The sequence below is a fragment of the Polyodon spathula genome, chromosome 18 (assembly GCF_017654505.1).
Source record: "Polyodon spathula isolate WHYD16114869_AA chromosome 18, ASM1765450v1, whole genome shotgun sequence".
NCBI lineage: Eukaryota > Metazoa > Chordata > Actinopteri > Acipenseriformes > Polyodontidae > Polyodon > Polyodon spathula.
In genome coordinates this window covers 17,091,883-17,107,182 of record NC_054551.1, presented here as the reverse complement: position 1 = coordinate 17,107,182, position 15,300 = coordinate 17,091,883, and the positions used below count along the sequence as shown (strand labels likewise).

Below are 15,300 nucleotides of genomic sequence, written 5' to 3'. Positions count from 1 at the left end.
TTACAGTGTGGTGCCAGTAGCTAGTTCATGAGTTTCATGAACAAATACATTACGATATAAAGAATTTAACATGGAGCTGAGGAGGGAGGTTTGTGTCCCTGTGTAACCTCCTCTCTCTCTCTCTCTCTCTCTCTCTCTCTCAAGCTGTCTTTTTTTTACAGATTTTAAGGGAGGGAGGGAGACTGCTATAGAGCACAAGCCCTATTGAGTGTAATGCAGTAACCCCCCGTCCCCCCACCCCCCGTACAAAACTGGCATGTACGCCCTCTAGCAGTAAAAAAAAAAAAAAACTTATTTTGACATTTGCTTCTAAAATGCATTTCAGAAAACTAATATTCTCCAAGTGTGGCGATTTGACGATTCAACTACACAGATACTGTCCCGCTGTATACAGCAGCGAACAGGGAGACAAACACACAGAAAGTTCGATCAATACAAAATTCAAACCTCAGTGGGAGGACGCAACCTGACGAGGTCTTAACATTCGGAAAGCCTAACATACTACATTATGAATAACCGATAAAAGAAAGGACGCTACTACCGTAAGTACTGAGTTAGTACCTTAGCTATCCACGCCTGCCAAATTAGAGTCGTTGGGTCAGGCAATAATACAGACACACTCCAATCTATATTTGCAGTTGCCATGGTGACAAATAGGCCCCGTCCCCCCCCCCGTCCCCCAGTTCGGCGTCCTTGGTGATGAAGTTCTTCAACTAACTCACAAGAGGAAAAAGGAGACGAGAAGAAATGCAGAATATGAGCGAGTCAGTACGTGAAATATGTTATTGCAGTTGTATAATTATTATTTTTCTTTCTACGAACGATGTGTAGTTAGTTATGTTAGGTTATAATTTATTTTGGCATTATGTAATTATAATAAAAACTCAGTCAAAGCATTTGTATTTTATCTTTAAAAGCTACCAGTAAATTAATGGTTAATCTTGGGAGTGATCATGAATTGTCTTGAACTTAAGTTGCATTAAAACAGGCGTGTTGAAGTCGGTTATATTTATATTTTAGAACTGTTTTGATGTGAACACATTGGAAGAAAATCTATTTTTTCAACAAATCCAAAATAATATACCCTCTTTAGATTACTCATCTTGAATGTAAAATGGAATTACCAGTATAGCCATAAAGCCATCACAACAACAATGCGAGTGGGAACCTGCTTCAAATGGTGCATTAGAGTTCCATTGTTACGGTCTAAAGCAGCGGCAGATCCTAATACTGCCATTTTTTTTAAAATTAAAAATAAATAAAAACGCATACAGTTATATGCATTTGTTAATTCTATACAGTGATGCTAAAGTGTACAATGTATAAACCCTATATCGTCACTTTTGACGCGTGTACATTATTTGTATGGAACTTATTAGCGAAGGCAATGGCTCGTTCCTTGACTCACCATTGAGAGCTAGTGACGTGGAGCGTTGGCGCAACGCTGACTCAACAAACCCACCGACTCTCAGCTTAATTGAATGGATTTAAATATTTAAATATAGATACTGATACCGCAATCCGCCGTCAAAACGGTAACACACACACACACATATATATATATATATATATATATATATATATATATATATATATATATATATATATATATAATGCAACATATTTAATACAAACTTGTATTTAAGAATTTGCATTCTTTTTAGTTTATGAAGCTGCAGGCCAATATGCAGACTCGTTCATTTTAAATTTAACCGTTTATTTTAGGAATGCAATGAAGCATTCTTAAATACCCAGAAGTGTTGTGACAATAGTGACATTTTTGTTGAGTCAACACTCAACAATACCGTTGAATTTAGGTACGCACACATTATGAAAGCACAGTCTCGGGTCAGTCTTAAAAGAAAATAAAAATCTACTACACATACACTGTTATCTGAAAATTAGGATAAAATAATCTGACATTCATATTTAGTGTTGGATGAGTAATTTGAACAGTTTGCCATGCCTTTTGGAAACACAGGCATTGGGGTATATTTAATTGGCAGATATAAACTGTTTAAATAATAGATAAAAGGCCTTATGGTTTTAAAAATCAAATATACCACAGTTCATTTTTGGTTTATTTGGTCTTTTGGTTTATTTCTGCAATCATATGCAAACTCAGAAAGGTTAATAATATAAACAACTTGTATTTGATAAACCTCTGTTTAGATCAACTGAACAACCTTTCCGTTTTTACCAAAAGTTACCAAGTTCTTGCTGTCTGTGAGCAAAGCTAATGAGATTCTGATAGAGGTGGGGATGCTCAATCATATTGTCTGAATCCTTTTTAGTGGCACTGGCCCTATATAAGCTGACTGTTTTTACATACCTTCACAAGATTTTATTAATATAATACCCTCAGCTTTATTTGCAGGACCCTGGTTTACCTTTATAGCTAACACGTACATTAAGATCTAATTAAGATTCAGCAATGGGAACTCCAATGCCTACACCTCCAGCAGTGCCCAGACCGGAGGGCAAGAGGTCAAAATCCAATCGCACCCTGGCATCTGCTGGAGAGCAAGGACAAGGTAAGTATTCATATTCACTTCATGTGTTTGAATTGAGACTTGGCAGGCAGGAGCACCTCATTCCTGTCCTCGACACCTCCAGCCTGCAGCCTTTCAGTTCTGGGCATATTGAGTGAACATGTACAGTTGGCCTGGTCTATGGTGGTATAAGCGTGTCTTCTCATAAGCACTTTGGGTGGGTGAAGACACACAAGTAGGACTACCGAATAGTTGACAAGTCAATTAGTAAAGTGACAGTTAGCTAACCGCATGTCACGTGATTGACACATACAGTTTCGGATATTGCAATCCATCAACGTGCAAATGGCATTTTAGAACATTAAAAAACAGCTTTCAAAAAAACCTAGTAGAAAGTGAGGGATTCATAGAATTACTGTACCTTTTTAATGAGCTGAAACAATATGTTGTCACAGCATTGCCAACCTTCAAAAACAGGTTGATTTTTATTAAACTCCTTTTATGTCTCGGGTTAGCACTCAGTTTCGGTGCAAAATAAATAACTGATTATTTTGTCTCGGACTGAGAGTATGTTAAGAACAGATTTTGGAATGCTGTTTTTTTCAGTTAACCAAATACTGAATTACAATGCTTTGTTTTTAACACTGCACTTTTTTACAACAATTTTCACTTATTTGCTTTGAATAGTGTATGTGCAGTACTGTACTTTGGTGTTTTAGACACCCTGCTGTGTATAAATTTGTTAATTTATAATTCCCCAACGTAACCACTCGCTCTGAGATGTGATATTTTCACATGCCGATAGACCCCTGAAACCAAATAAATCAGATGTGGCAGGTTTTAGCATAACAACACTAATAACATTTGAAAATAAAATGCCAAGGAAAAATATACTTAAATACAACCAAATACCAATGAAAGGCATATAGTGTGTATACATAATCACTGTGTCTCCTGTGTGTGCTTGCAGAGCTCCCAGAGCTGTGGGACAGGTCTCTGGTAGTAGACCACTCCAAGCCTCTCCCCACCTCACTGCAAAGTGATTTCATCCCTGAGGAGATTCTCAGGAGCCTGACCTCCACTGTGGAACCCATAAACCACCCTGGGGGATGCCTGGGACCTCCCAAGATTACCAGAACCCCAAAGGACTTCAAGGTGAGTCTAGCACAGGACACCAGCATGAGAACCGCTGCATCAGCAGACAAACAGACAGCACACATCTTTACTAATGTTTAAAGAAAAAGTAGCCTCAGTTTTATTTCACTACTGCAATCATTATGGGTGGTGCATCTACTGAAATACTGGCTTTTTAGAACAAGGGTAATATTGGAAACCCTAGGTTAAACAACTGAATCTGAGGAATTACCTGATTTATAAAAGTAATAGCCCTTTCAAAAAATCTGTTGCGCTTTGTTATTTTATGGCGAGTGGTAAATAAGCCATTTTATTATTATGACTTTCAGTCCATTGCTTGACAGGGGGGCATTTCACGAGCTTTTATACTTTGTACAATTACTGCCTTAGTAGATACTCAATTAAAACAGTTATTTTACTTGTAGTTTCAGGTTTGCATTGATTTAAAATACAACAACCACATAACTGTACTCATATTTTCAGCTCATTACTGTATATTTTACACATGTGATTGTAATCGGTTGTCATATAGGACTTCAGTGCTTTATATGTGCCAGGTGCTATCCATGGTACCTGTTTCTAAAATGACACACTGTAATTAATAGCTGACTGTCTCCTTGGAGGCCCAGCTGCAGTAGTGCTGTTTGTAATAGTAGTGTGTTTCCATGTTCAAGGTCTAGTGAGGATAAATACCACCTTACACTTTTTTTTTTTTTCTTGATAACGTGTATATAATAATACCAGTTTAATTGATTTAAAACTATAATTGAACAAGTTAGCTTGATGTAATCCATTAATTGAGTCTGTTTGCTTACATTTCCAGTCCACTTGGTTTAGATTAACATGCCCCACAGATATGCCCAGGACTTCATAACATGCTTCTTTTAATGTGTGTGGCAGGGCCCTGGACTCCGAGTGGCAGATCATGTGTGGCACCATCCTGTCCGCCGGACCAAATACAAACACCTGACTGACCAGCCTACCTCACTGACTGGAGCAGGGAGGTAAGGCTTGTAACAGTGTGCTGCAACAATGAGAACCACTAAGGGGTGTGATTCGGTTTCACTTAACTAACAATAAACACCTTTCATTGACTAAAGGCCATAGCTAGAGGACCATTTTTCATTATATAGATATTGACTGGAGACTTCAGACTGGAGTTCTAGTGAAAATAGTTTTCTCCATAGTTGAATCAAGATTTGACAGCTGCAACACAAAGACTACAAGAAGTATGAAATCTAGATTATCTATCAATACCAAATTGTTTTCTTTTAAATCTTAAATCACGAGAAATCAAACAGTCACTGCTAAGATATTCCAGTATATCTTATCTGGTGTATAGATGTCATCCCGTGCATAGACTATACAACCTCATTCTAAAGTTAAAAACACTTTTGTTTAATATTTAATGGTAGTTAATATGTACAGTTTTTGTGATGTATCATACACTGTTTATAGAACTTCTGTTCTTATAACATGCATAGGCGCTTGGTTATATGGGCCTGTGGAGCCTGTGCTATTCTGGAATGTGGACCCAGCACCACCATTGTTTGAGCTTTATATAGAATAATTAAGTACCTTTTGATGGGAGCAGTATCTTTTATAAATGTTTTTTAAATTCCACCTCATAATGGTAAAATATGACAGAAACGGTGTACCTATCAAATAACAGTTGACATCATTAAAAGGCAAATCAGAGTTACTTCTCCTTCATTAGAAGTGAAAGTTCTGAGCTTGTCATTCACACAAGACTCACAGATCACCAGCTCTCGCACAAAGTGAGAAAGCCAGAAAGGGTCAGGTTGTGTCAGGGTCCACTTTCTTTTGCCGTTTCCATATTCAATATTATGTTTTGTGTATTTTATTTTTGTATTCAGTATTATGGTAGTGTGTTAGTCTACCTACGAAAAGCACTGTATGAGCCAAGAATGACTGAATCACTTGGCAGTTCTGCATGTTCAGCAGAACCTTACTGGTGAAATGGACACAATCTCTTTAACAACTTCTTTTTGTAAACTGAATGGCACCAAATGTTTTTGCTTTTTACTAAGTGGTAAATTGTCTAGGCACTAATCAATAATTACGTTTGTCTTTGTATAAACACGAATGTGTAATTAAGTTGACTTAATAACACACCGATTTTGTTGTTTTCATTTTCTCTTGGTTTGTTGGCTTAATTATTATGGTCACAGGCACATTCTTCTGGAGTTTGTGTGTGTTTAGGCATATTTTAACGTTTTGCCACAATTTGCAATTCTATTTTAAATTCCACGTACGTGTAAATACTGCCTATGGAACTGTGACACAGCTTTAAATTTCATGAGCAAGAGCAATCCTTTGTTTCTAGTTGTAATCTTGTTTTAAATCTCGCAAATGTGTACAGTCCTGCAATAGAAATGTAGGAATTTGCTGCCCCTCAGTAGTTGGGGTGGGTTTGTAAACATTCTGGTGGTTAAACATTTCAAATATCTTGGGGTAGACTGGTTGAAAGTAGTCCGCTGCAGTTTGCATCAATTACATATAAATAAACAATGTATAATTTTTTTTTTTATTTCAATCATAAAGACATGATTACTGTTCTATATAACATATTTTTAAACTACATATGAATGTTTTATTCCATTTATATGGATTACCTGTAAAATAATAGGATTTTAGCTATGGTGACGTCACAAGTATATTATGCAAATTAGTACCATCGAAGGTTAGAACCTGCCTTTGTTAATGTGTTCCGAACCTTCGAAGATCAAAATGTGCCCTTTGTTGCAGCCCTAGATTATTTACATTTTTTTCTCCAAACTGGGGGGCTTCACCCCTCCCATCCTCCTGGGCACCACCAAAAATTTTCTAGATTCTGCGCCTTTGATAATATGAGATAATAAGAGACAACCTGTCCGTATTAACTTATATTTTGTCAATATTTTAATGTTACCTTTTTGCATGCTGTAATGCGAGTACTGGTAGTTCAGAATTTTTTTGCAGACAAACAATTGTGATTGGTTCATATACTTCTGTGCTTCATCATAAAAAACATACCTATTATTCTTCTCAGTTACATATTTATATATGTTGTTATACGTTAATTAAAGCTGCTTCTACACAAAAATCTCTGTGTGTAGAAATAAAAACAAACGAGATTCCTGGTCGAGATGAGAACGTAAAGCAAATGAAATAATCATTGCACACCCTAATGTGTATTTTAGATTCTTTTGTGTGTATGTTTAAATGTATACCATTGTTAATAATCACAGACCAGCAAACAGGATGTTTTTTACAGGGATATTTCCTTTCTGTGCGATGCCATTACGAAAGACAGACAGCAAGCTCAGAGAGACGTACTCCAGAACCTACACACAGTGAGTAAGCAAAGCAGCCTGAGAGCTTTCACTTGAGGGCGTTCAAAATGTCTCTCTGAACTGTCTTGATTCTAAGGACTCTGATATAACTTCTTAATTGTTGTCAGCTCCAGATCATATCCAGTTTTATGTAAGTCATAGGCATCTACTTTGGTAAGCGTTACTGTTAAGGTTAGAAGTGGCTCACCTGGTAAAAGCACAGCTGGTGATGTACAGGGTGAGTCATACACTACAGTCAGGCGAGTCCAGGTTTGTCCTGGCTGTGCAAAGTCATCAGTCTTCACTGGGTATTCCAGAGGGAGTGTTGGATGGGCTGTGGGGGTTAGGGAGCCAAAACCACCAGGGACTGTTTCTCCTCATTGCCTTCCATGGGACAGTCCTCTAGAAATGGGTAGCTCGCTGACATCTGCTCTCGACTTCCTGTGTGTAAGAGGAAATTGGCTTTGTCGTGGGATTGGAGGACACCCACTGAACCATCAGTTCCACCAAGCTGTGTTGGGAGTTGCTGCGATGAGGGAACACAATTGGACATTCTAAATTGGGGAGAAAATAATTTAGCACTCTAAATAAATTTTTAAAAAATTAAAAAGTAGGTTTGGAATGGATTAGCCCATTTATGTTAGTATTAGCCAGTAGAATTTCCTTGATAGTTAACCTATTTCGATAATAGTCTAATCATAGAAATGAAAATGCTTGCAAGTATTCAAACAGTCTACTTGTAGAAACAGCAAGGTATTTTACCTCTCGATGCATGTTCCAGGAATACTAGGGGTGTTCAGTATTTCACTGACATACAGGACTTGTTTTGATTGCTTTGCTTGTTGAGAGATGAGTGGTTTAATGCCTGTTGTTTTATCCCAGGACCCTATTCTGTCTCTGGTTCCAGAGGAGTTTCACATCGTCAAGAACAAAGGAGTGCTGGGGCTGGAGTACTATGAAGAGTAAGTGCTACTGTACTATTGAGTCAGCCTGGGCTGGAGCACTACTGTACTATTCACTCAGTGCTGAGCTGGAGCACTACTGTACTATTCACTCAGTGCTGAGCTGGAGCACTACTGTACTATTCAATAAGTGCTGAGCTGGAGTACTACTGTACTGTACTATTCAGAGTCAGTATTCTATGTATATAACAAATACAATGTATGTAAAAGGAAGTTTGTTTAAACCTAGATTAAACAACTGAATCTGAGGAATTACTTTCCTTGTAACCGCTCTTCTTAGCAATGCAGTGTAATTTAGACTAACATTAGATTTAAATGAATGCAAGGTATATTTCAAAATAAGATTCACTCTGCAGCTGTGAGAAAAAAAAGAATGCTAGATCTTTTTAAAAATATACTTCCATGATGCTGTGAATATATAAGGTGGCAAGTACAGGTGCTGTTTCTCTTGTGAGCTATTCTGCATGTGCTTATAGATAACCACATAACCATTTTTGATTGTTTTATAGTAAATACACCTTGTTGCTAGAAGATGAGGAAAAGAGACTCAAGGTATTCCCATCCATGTGAGTATTCCTATTTAGTATGATTTCAATCACAAAATATATGTCCATCAGATTCACCTAGTGCGTCCTTCTTTCAGCCAAGATGCCTTATTTCTCTCTCAACTAGCTCTCTGTTACGTGTGGCGAGATCTCACTGTCTTAGTGACACGCGTTTTAAAGGATAGGGTTCAGCCTGCCAGCTTTCAATGTTTTTTTTTGGAACGAAAGGTAAGTAGTAGTAGGATTTACTGTTTAAGTAAGGTGTGTGTATTGTTTAATTTTTAATTTTTTATATTTTTACATTTTGACCACTTCTTAAAACTTTTAAATTTGCATTCAACTGTCTCCAAGATGGCTTCTCATGGACCTGCATGGACCACTCAAACTACATTTCCCATCAACCTCCTGCTCACATGTAAGTGAGAGGGATTAGCCAGTGAGCAGGAGGATGATGGGAAATGAACTTCTGAGAAATACACCATCTTGGAGCAATAATAGAAACAGCCAGAGAGCACTGCAATTTAAAAGTGAAAAAAAAAGTGGTCAAGATGTAAAAAATAATAATTAAAACAATACATACACCTAAATTAAACAGTTGTACCAACACATGGGAACATGTAACACAATACAATAAAAAAGGTCCCTATACCCTGGGAACACTACAAGATTAGCGAATGGTGTGCTAACAAGAGACTAGTCTTGATGGGCCGAACGCATGTTCTTATGTTCTGTCACTGTGATTGGGAAGTGTAAGTTGTATTTCTCTCTTTCCAGGAAGCCCAGTGGCAGACTGGAGGCTGTGCAGCTGATGAGGGTGATGGACACCATGCTGCATAAAGCTGGGATTGATGACGAACTACACGAAGTGACGGAACCCACACAGGTACAGTGCTCCTCTGGTGATTATATGCAGTTTAAAATAATTGTAGCTAACAAATTAGTTCCATAATATATCTCTGCCACACACTTCCATTCATAATATACAGCCATGTAATCAAAGAAACCACAAAATGATATAGATAAAAAAAAAAGTCTAGTGGAAGCCATAATAGTAAATGTGTGCAGTTTTGAAAGAAAGACATGTTATAGCAAACATATATTTTCATTTCTAGTACTGCTGAAGGCTGTTTAAAAGTCATGATTTGAGACTGTCTTGCACTTCCTGGGGTAGTTCACCTGGAGAGTGAAATTGTCCCCACCCCTTCTCTGGCTTCTTTCCTGTCGGTAACCAGTCAGCTGCTTCCCCTCTTGATTGACATGCTTTCAGTCAGTATAATGCTTTGACCCAGAAGACACTGCTGGGGTGGAATGACCCAGGAAGCAAAGCAGCAAACAGACTTCATGGAAGGCAAGACAAGCAAACTAGCATAGAACCAGCTGTCTGTTTTTAAATAAAAATATGTGTTTGCTATACATGTTTCTTTCAAAACTACATATTTGAGACATATGTACAGTAGCTAATGAAAGTGCAAAAGGTTTCTGGAATGATTTAAGGTGTCGTGATTAAGGCCCTATGTAAATCGCGATTTCACATCCTGTGCAGAAATCATGAAATTAGCCCAATACCAAACCCAATATTTTTTCAATATACTTAAATAATAATGTGTTATTTCATAATGACTTGAATTTCAAATAGAAAACACAGAAAAGGCACTGGGAATTCTTACTCAATTCACATTGACTTGACCCCTTTCTCCATGAAAAAAAAACCTACAATAATAATAATAATAAAAAAGAAAGCAGTTGTGCAGTTGGGCAATGTCCCTCCTTCCCAACTTGTATCTCACATTGATTTGCTCTGAATACTTTTAAACCCACCCCAACTACTGAGTGGTAGCAAATTCCTACATTTCTCTTGGGGATTGTAACATGCTTGTGAGATTTAAAATGAGATTACAGAAATGGGGGACAGTTTGATAGCAAGATTTAAAGCTATATTCCAGTTCGATAGGGAGTATTTACACACTTGTGGAATTTAAAACAGAATTTCAAACTGTGGCTAAATGTAAAAAAAATACATAAACACACACAAACCCAAGAAGAATATCCCAGTGACCATAAGGATTTTGTTGTGGAATACAGCAAAGGAAAGAAGGTACAATTGAAGTGTGCAAGTACTGTCGAGTTACTATACATGTTGTGACAGAAAAAAACAAAAGTAACCTAAAAAAACAACTTTATACAGTATACAAAAAGCGAAAGCCCCCAAAAAACAGCTGTTTACATATAACCTGAAAATAGCTAAAAATAACCACAGAAAAATGAACTGAATAAAAACAGAAGCCCTAATTATGGCACATATGTATCCTTTTCACACTGGCACATCTGAGCCGAGCCTAGTCAAGCCCTCACGGTACGGCTCGTTTCACGCTGGTCATTTTGTCAAGCTGAGCTGGAACCAAGCCGTGACACATGCCTCACAAGCTAAGTGGTACTGGCTCGGAGCCGAGCGGGGCTGGGGTTAACTCCATCGTCATCATGTTACGTCAGTCTATCGTAAAAGTGAGAAGAGCAATGGCTGTCAACATCGATGAAGAGCAGAAAAAAGTCCAGCCATGGGAAGCTGGTGAAACACATGCACTTGAGACTTTATGGGCAGATTCTACTGTATAACAGGAGCTGGAATCTTCTGTCAGGAATGACAAAGTATATCAAAAAATTTCACATGAATTGAAAAACATGTATTCTGTGTGCCTTTAGAAAATTGAGACAGTACAGTTTCTGAAAATGTCTTAAAACCCTGACACTATAAAATAACGTGACATCATGCCGCATATTTAGAGCGGAAGGATATGTCGTAGTAAAGGACAATTTGAAAATTACTGAAGCTTACCTTCTTTGGTGTACAGTTCTCGTGAAATCTGAATGTTTCTCATTCAGTAAATTTCTTCTCTTTTCATATTCAGCGTGTCATTGGTTTTCATTTTCATTCAGAAAAACAAAAAGAAACAAAAAGAGAATCAATTTTCAAAACAAATCCACCACGCACCTGTGTCAACTGAATTTGACGTCACGTCCCATTGACAGTGCTGCTTGAACAGTGTGAGAAGACCCGAGCCACGCTAGGTGGTCTCGACATGGTTCCGGCACGGCTCGGATGTGCCAGTGTGAATGTACCAATAGAGACTGAATTGCCTGTTGTGTTTAGCTTAGTTATTGAGAGCAGAGTATCTTAAATCTGAGGCTGTATGGAAGAACTTGCCCAGGTCTATGTGGATCTGACTAGTGCAGTACTGTGTAAGCAGCATGGTATTTATATTGGTATATAGATGGGCTGTTTTGATCCTGGAGGGCCATTCTGCTCCGTGTTTAACAGAGCTAATGAAATGAGGATCTAATGAAAGAATCCTAAGGACTGCTGCCCAGGTTCATAACCCCTGACTCTGTGCTGTGTCTTCCACACAGATGCACAAGCTACTGGCGCTGCTCAAGACGGAACAGACCATCTACAACGTTGTGTTCCACGAGCTCATTCGCCAGGTCTCGGTGGAGTGTGCAGAGAGAGGGCAGCTGCTGTCAAAACTCAGGTCAGGCACAACCGGTGGGGTTGGGGTCAAGGGCCACTTAAGGGATCCACTAAACTGCAGACTGCTCAGTGTTTTTGATCTCTCTCTCACATTTCTCTCCATTAACATTATTTATCTTTATTCGTGTCCTATAAAACCTTTTTGATAATGTTTTTAATTAGTGTTTTTTCTTTTTTTTAATTTAAGCCACATACAGGCTTATACACCACAAAGCTCAATGCTTGGACCTTTACTGTTCCTCATTTATATAAATGACTTGGACCAAAATGCACATGACAAGATAAATTAGCAAACAACACTAAATAACGGGGAAAGGTTCTCTTGTAGTTCGGTTGGAATTCAATTACAATTCAATGTTAACATTTTAACATATTGAACTTCACTTCAGTAGGATTTAATCAATGTCAAATTTAAAAGACAACGTACCAGATATATGGAAGTCATTCTTGCACTTAGAGAATCAAACTACTTCCAGTACTAAAAGGCATGTGGAGAGATTGAACGTTTGATAACACTGTGTAACAAATTTATTATTTTTTGGTTCGTGGGTAGTAAGTGTTATTTCCTAATTGCTTATGCCTCAAAAGTATAGAAAATGGCTATTATTCCCCACAAACTTTGCTTTTGTGACCAGGACAGTGATATTTTGAAATTTACCTATTTTCCAGAACATTCCAGATAGATTCAGTGCTGAGTAAACTTGGAGTAACTTCTAGAACTTTTCAGTAATATAAATAGTAGTATAAATACAGGGGCCTTAAGCCCACCAGTTCAGTTTAGTTCCAGCTGCCTAAGTGGATACATATCTGCATTTTTCTGAGATGGCATCAAGAGGCTGCAATGGTGGCATTCCTGATGGGTCTCCAAGGCCGTTTTACCAAGTTTCCCTGCTATCTTTGCCTTTGGGACACCAGGGACACCAAGGCGCACTACCACAGGTGGGACTGGCCACAGCGGACCGAGTTCTCTGTGGGGAGGAACAACGTCAAGTAGGAGCCACTGGTGGACCCCCTGAAGGTGCTGATGCCACCACTGCACATCAAATTGGGCCTTATGAAACAATTTGTCAGAGCTCTAGATAAGGAGTCAGCAGCCTTCAAGTACCTTCAAGACTTCTTCCCTAAGCTGTCTGAGGCAAAGGTCAAAGCCGGTGTCTTCGTCGGACCACAGATAAAGAAGATCCTGGAGTGCAATGAATTCCCCAAGAAGCTCACTAGTAAGGAGAAAGCAGCTAGGAACAGCTTTGTCGCAGTGGTTCGGGGCTTCCTGGGCAATCACAAGCCGAAAACTATGTGGAGCTGGTTGAGAATCTGGTGAAGAACTACGGCACAATGGGCTGTAGGATATCCCTCAAAGTCCATATCCTTGATGCTCATCTTGATAAATTCAAGGAAAACATGGGAGCGTACTCGGAGGAGCAAGATGAGCGCTTCCACCAGATATAGTGGACTTTGAACGCCGCTACCAAGGACAGTATAACGAGAAATTGATGGGAGACTACATTTGGGGGCTGATTCGTGAAAGTGATTTACAGTATAATCGTAAATCCCGAAAAACTACTCACTTCTAAATCTTTTGTAGTCATTTTTGTGTTACTTTAGTATAAATACATGTTCATTTAGATTCATATGTTGTTTTTTTCTGACTTTATTTGAACGAAAAGACCGTTTTCTCATTGGAAATAGGCAAATTTCAAAATATCACTGTCCTGGTCACAAAAGCAAAGTTTGTTGGGAATAATAGCCATTTTCTATACTTTTGAGACATAAGTAATTAGGAAATAACACTTACTACCCAGGAACAAAAATTGTGTTACATAATCTAATAATTGAATAAACAAAGCACCAGGATTGCTATAATGTCTCCCTCTCCCTTCTCTGTTGTGTTCTCCGCAGGGAGAGGTATGTGACTCTGTTGGACCGGATTCCCCGGCAGTTGAAGAGCCTGCACACAGAGACCCTGGCACAGCAAGCACTGGACCGGCATCTCACTAGGGAGCTCATCCAGTTCAAGAGCTCCATCGAGCAGCTCAACAGGTACAGCGCACTGGGACTGACCGCGTTGCACTCTGTAACAGTGAGCAAGATCACAGATGAGGATCTTCCACCCTTTAACCCCCAAGCTCCCATATCTGCAAAGGCCATTGTTCAGAAATTAGTAAAATCCCTATAGCAGTATACAACTAGTAAGACAAAAGCCGTCACACAAACCAGGGTGTTTGAAAATGGTACAATATCTACAGTGAGCAGTTCTGAAGTATAGACAGGAGCAAGACCATGCATGGCCTTGTAGGTGAGAAATGAAACTTGTATCACACTGGAGTCCAATGAAGAGATTGTAAACACGGTTAATGTGTTTTAGTTCAAGAACAAACTGATACATACTCACGAGCCATGCTCTCCACATCAAGGTAAGCTATATATACTAATCCCTAAGCTCTTGTGCTCATGCTCCATTCAGTGATCTAACCCAGGTGAGGGAGCATGACCTGCGGGTGTCGAACGAGGTAGAGAAGACTCGGGAGGAGCTGGCCAGGACACTGCAGCTGTGTGAGAAGAATGCAGAGTGAGGACCACTCTCTGTCTCTCCTCTCTCTAGAAATCATGTCTCCACATCTGCTTAGCAATGCAGGTTAATTTGGAGTAATGCAATTTATCCGGTCCTTTAGTCATTGTATTTGAATGAAAAATTCACTCAGCAGTGCTGAATAAGAAAGTTATTCAATCATATATTTATAATTGTTAAAATAACAATAGGATCACATGCATTTAAGACTTGCATTAGGAGCAGGGTATAATATATTGCTGCTATTTCTGCTACTGCTACTAAAGACAAAAGTCTCCTGTTTCTGCCAGCTTGAGAGAGCCCTCCTTTCACTTTAGTAGGGGTGCTGTGACTGTATACCCGAAGTCACATGTCGTAATAACAGCAGGTCCCTTGTGTTGTGTGCTTGCCTGGCAGTATGGTTTCAGAGTACCATGATCTCTATGAGCTGCAGAGGTGCAGGCTGGAGTCTCAGGTGACCAGTCTAACGCAAGAGAGAGATCTGTGGAACAGCACCACCTACAAGTTAGCCCTGAAGGTAAGCAATGCTCTCTGAAACACTGTTTCCGCTGCACAGACAGTGTCCGTCTCTGAAACACTGTTTCCGCTGCACAGACAGTGTCCGTCTCTGAAACACTGTTTCCACTGCACAGACAGTGTCCGTCTCTGAAACACTGTTTCCACTGCACAGACAGTGTCCGTCTCTGAAACACTGTTTCCACTGCACAGACAGTGTCCGTCTCTGAAACACTGTTTCCACT

General features: G+C 39.0%; 1 protein-coding gene across 3 annotated transcripts in view; it reads left to right on the top strand.

Moving 5' to 3' along the window:
* Window positions 1-284: 284 nt before the first annotated feature.
* Window positions 285-15,300, top strand: part of axdnd1 (axonemal dynein light chain domain containing 1) — a 40,184-nt gene continuing 25,168 nt past the window's right edge. Inside the window, exons 1-12 of one of the 3 annotated variants that reach the window (XM_041277110.1) lie at window positions 285-764; window positions 2,378-2,534; window positions 3,463-3,647; window positions 4,527-4,630; window positions 6,904-6,982; window positions 7,844-7,923; window positions 8,433-8,489; window positions 9,243-9,351; window positions 11,874-11,995; window positions 13,891-14,031; window positions 14,456-14,560; window positions 14,957-15,077. In XM_041277110.1, the coding sequence (XP_041133044.1) occupies window positions 2,435-2,534; window positions 3,463-3,647; window positions 4,527-4,630; window positions 6,904-6,982; window positions 7,844-7,923; window positions 8,433-8,489; window positions 9,243-9,351; window positions 11,874-11,995; window positions 13,891-14,031; window positions 14,456-14,560; window positions 14,957-15,077 (1,203 nt within the window). In that variant the 5' untranslated portion in view covers window positions 285-764; window positions 2,378-2,434. Of the gene's footprint in view, window positions 769-2,365; window positions 2,535-3,462; window positions 3,648-4,526; window positions 4,631-6,903; window positions 6,983-7,843; window positions 7,924-8,432; window positions 8,490-9,242; window positions 9,352-11,873; window positions 11,996-13,890; window positions 14,032-14,455; window positions 14,561-14,956; window positions 15,078-15,300 lie in introns of all 3 variants that reach the window. The other 2 variants (XM_041277108.1, XM_041277109.1) reach the window with 2 other exon arrangements.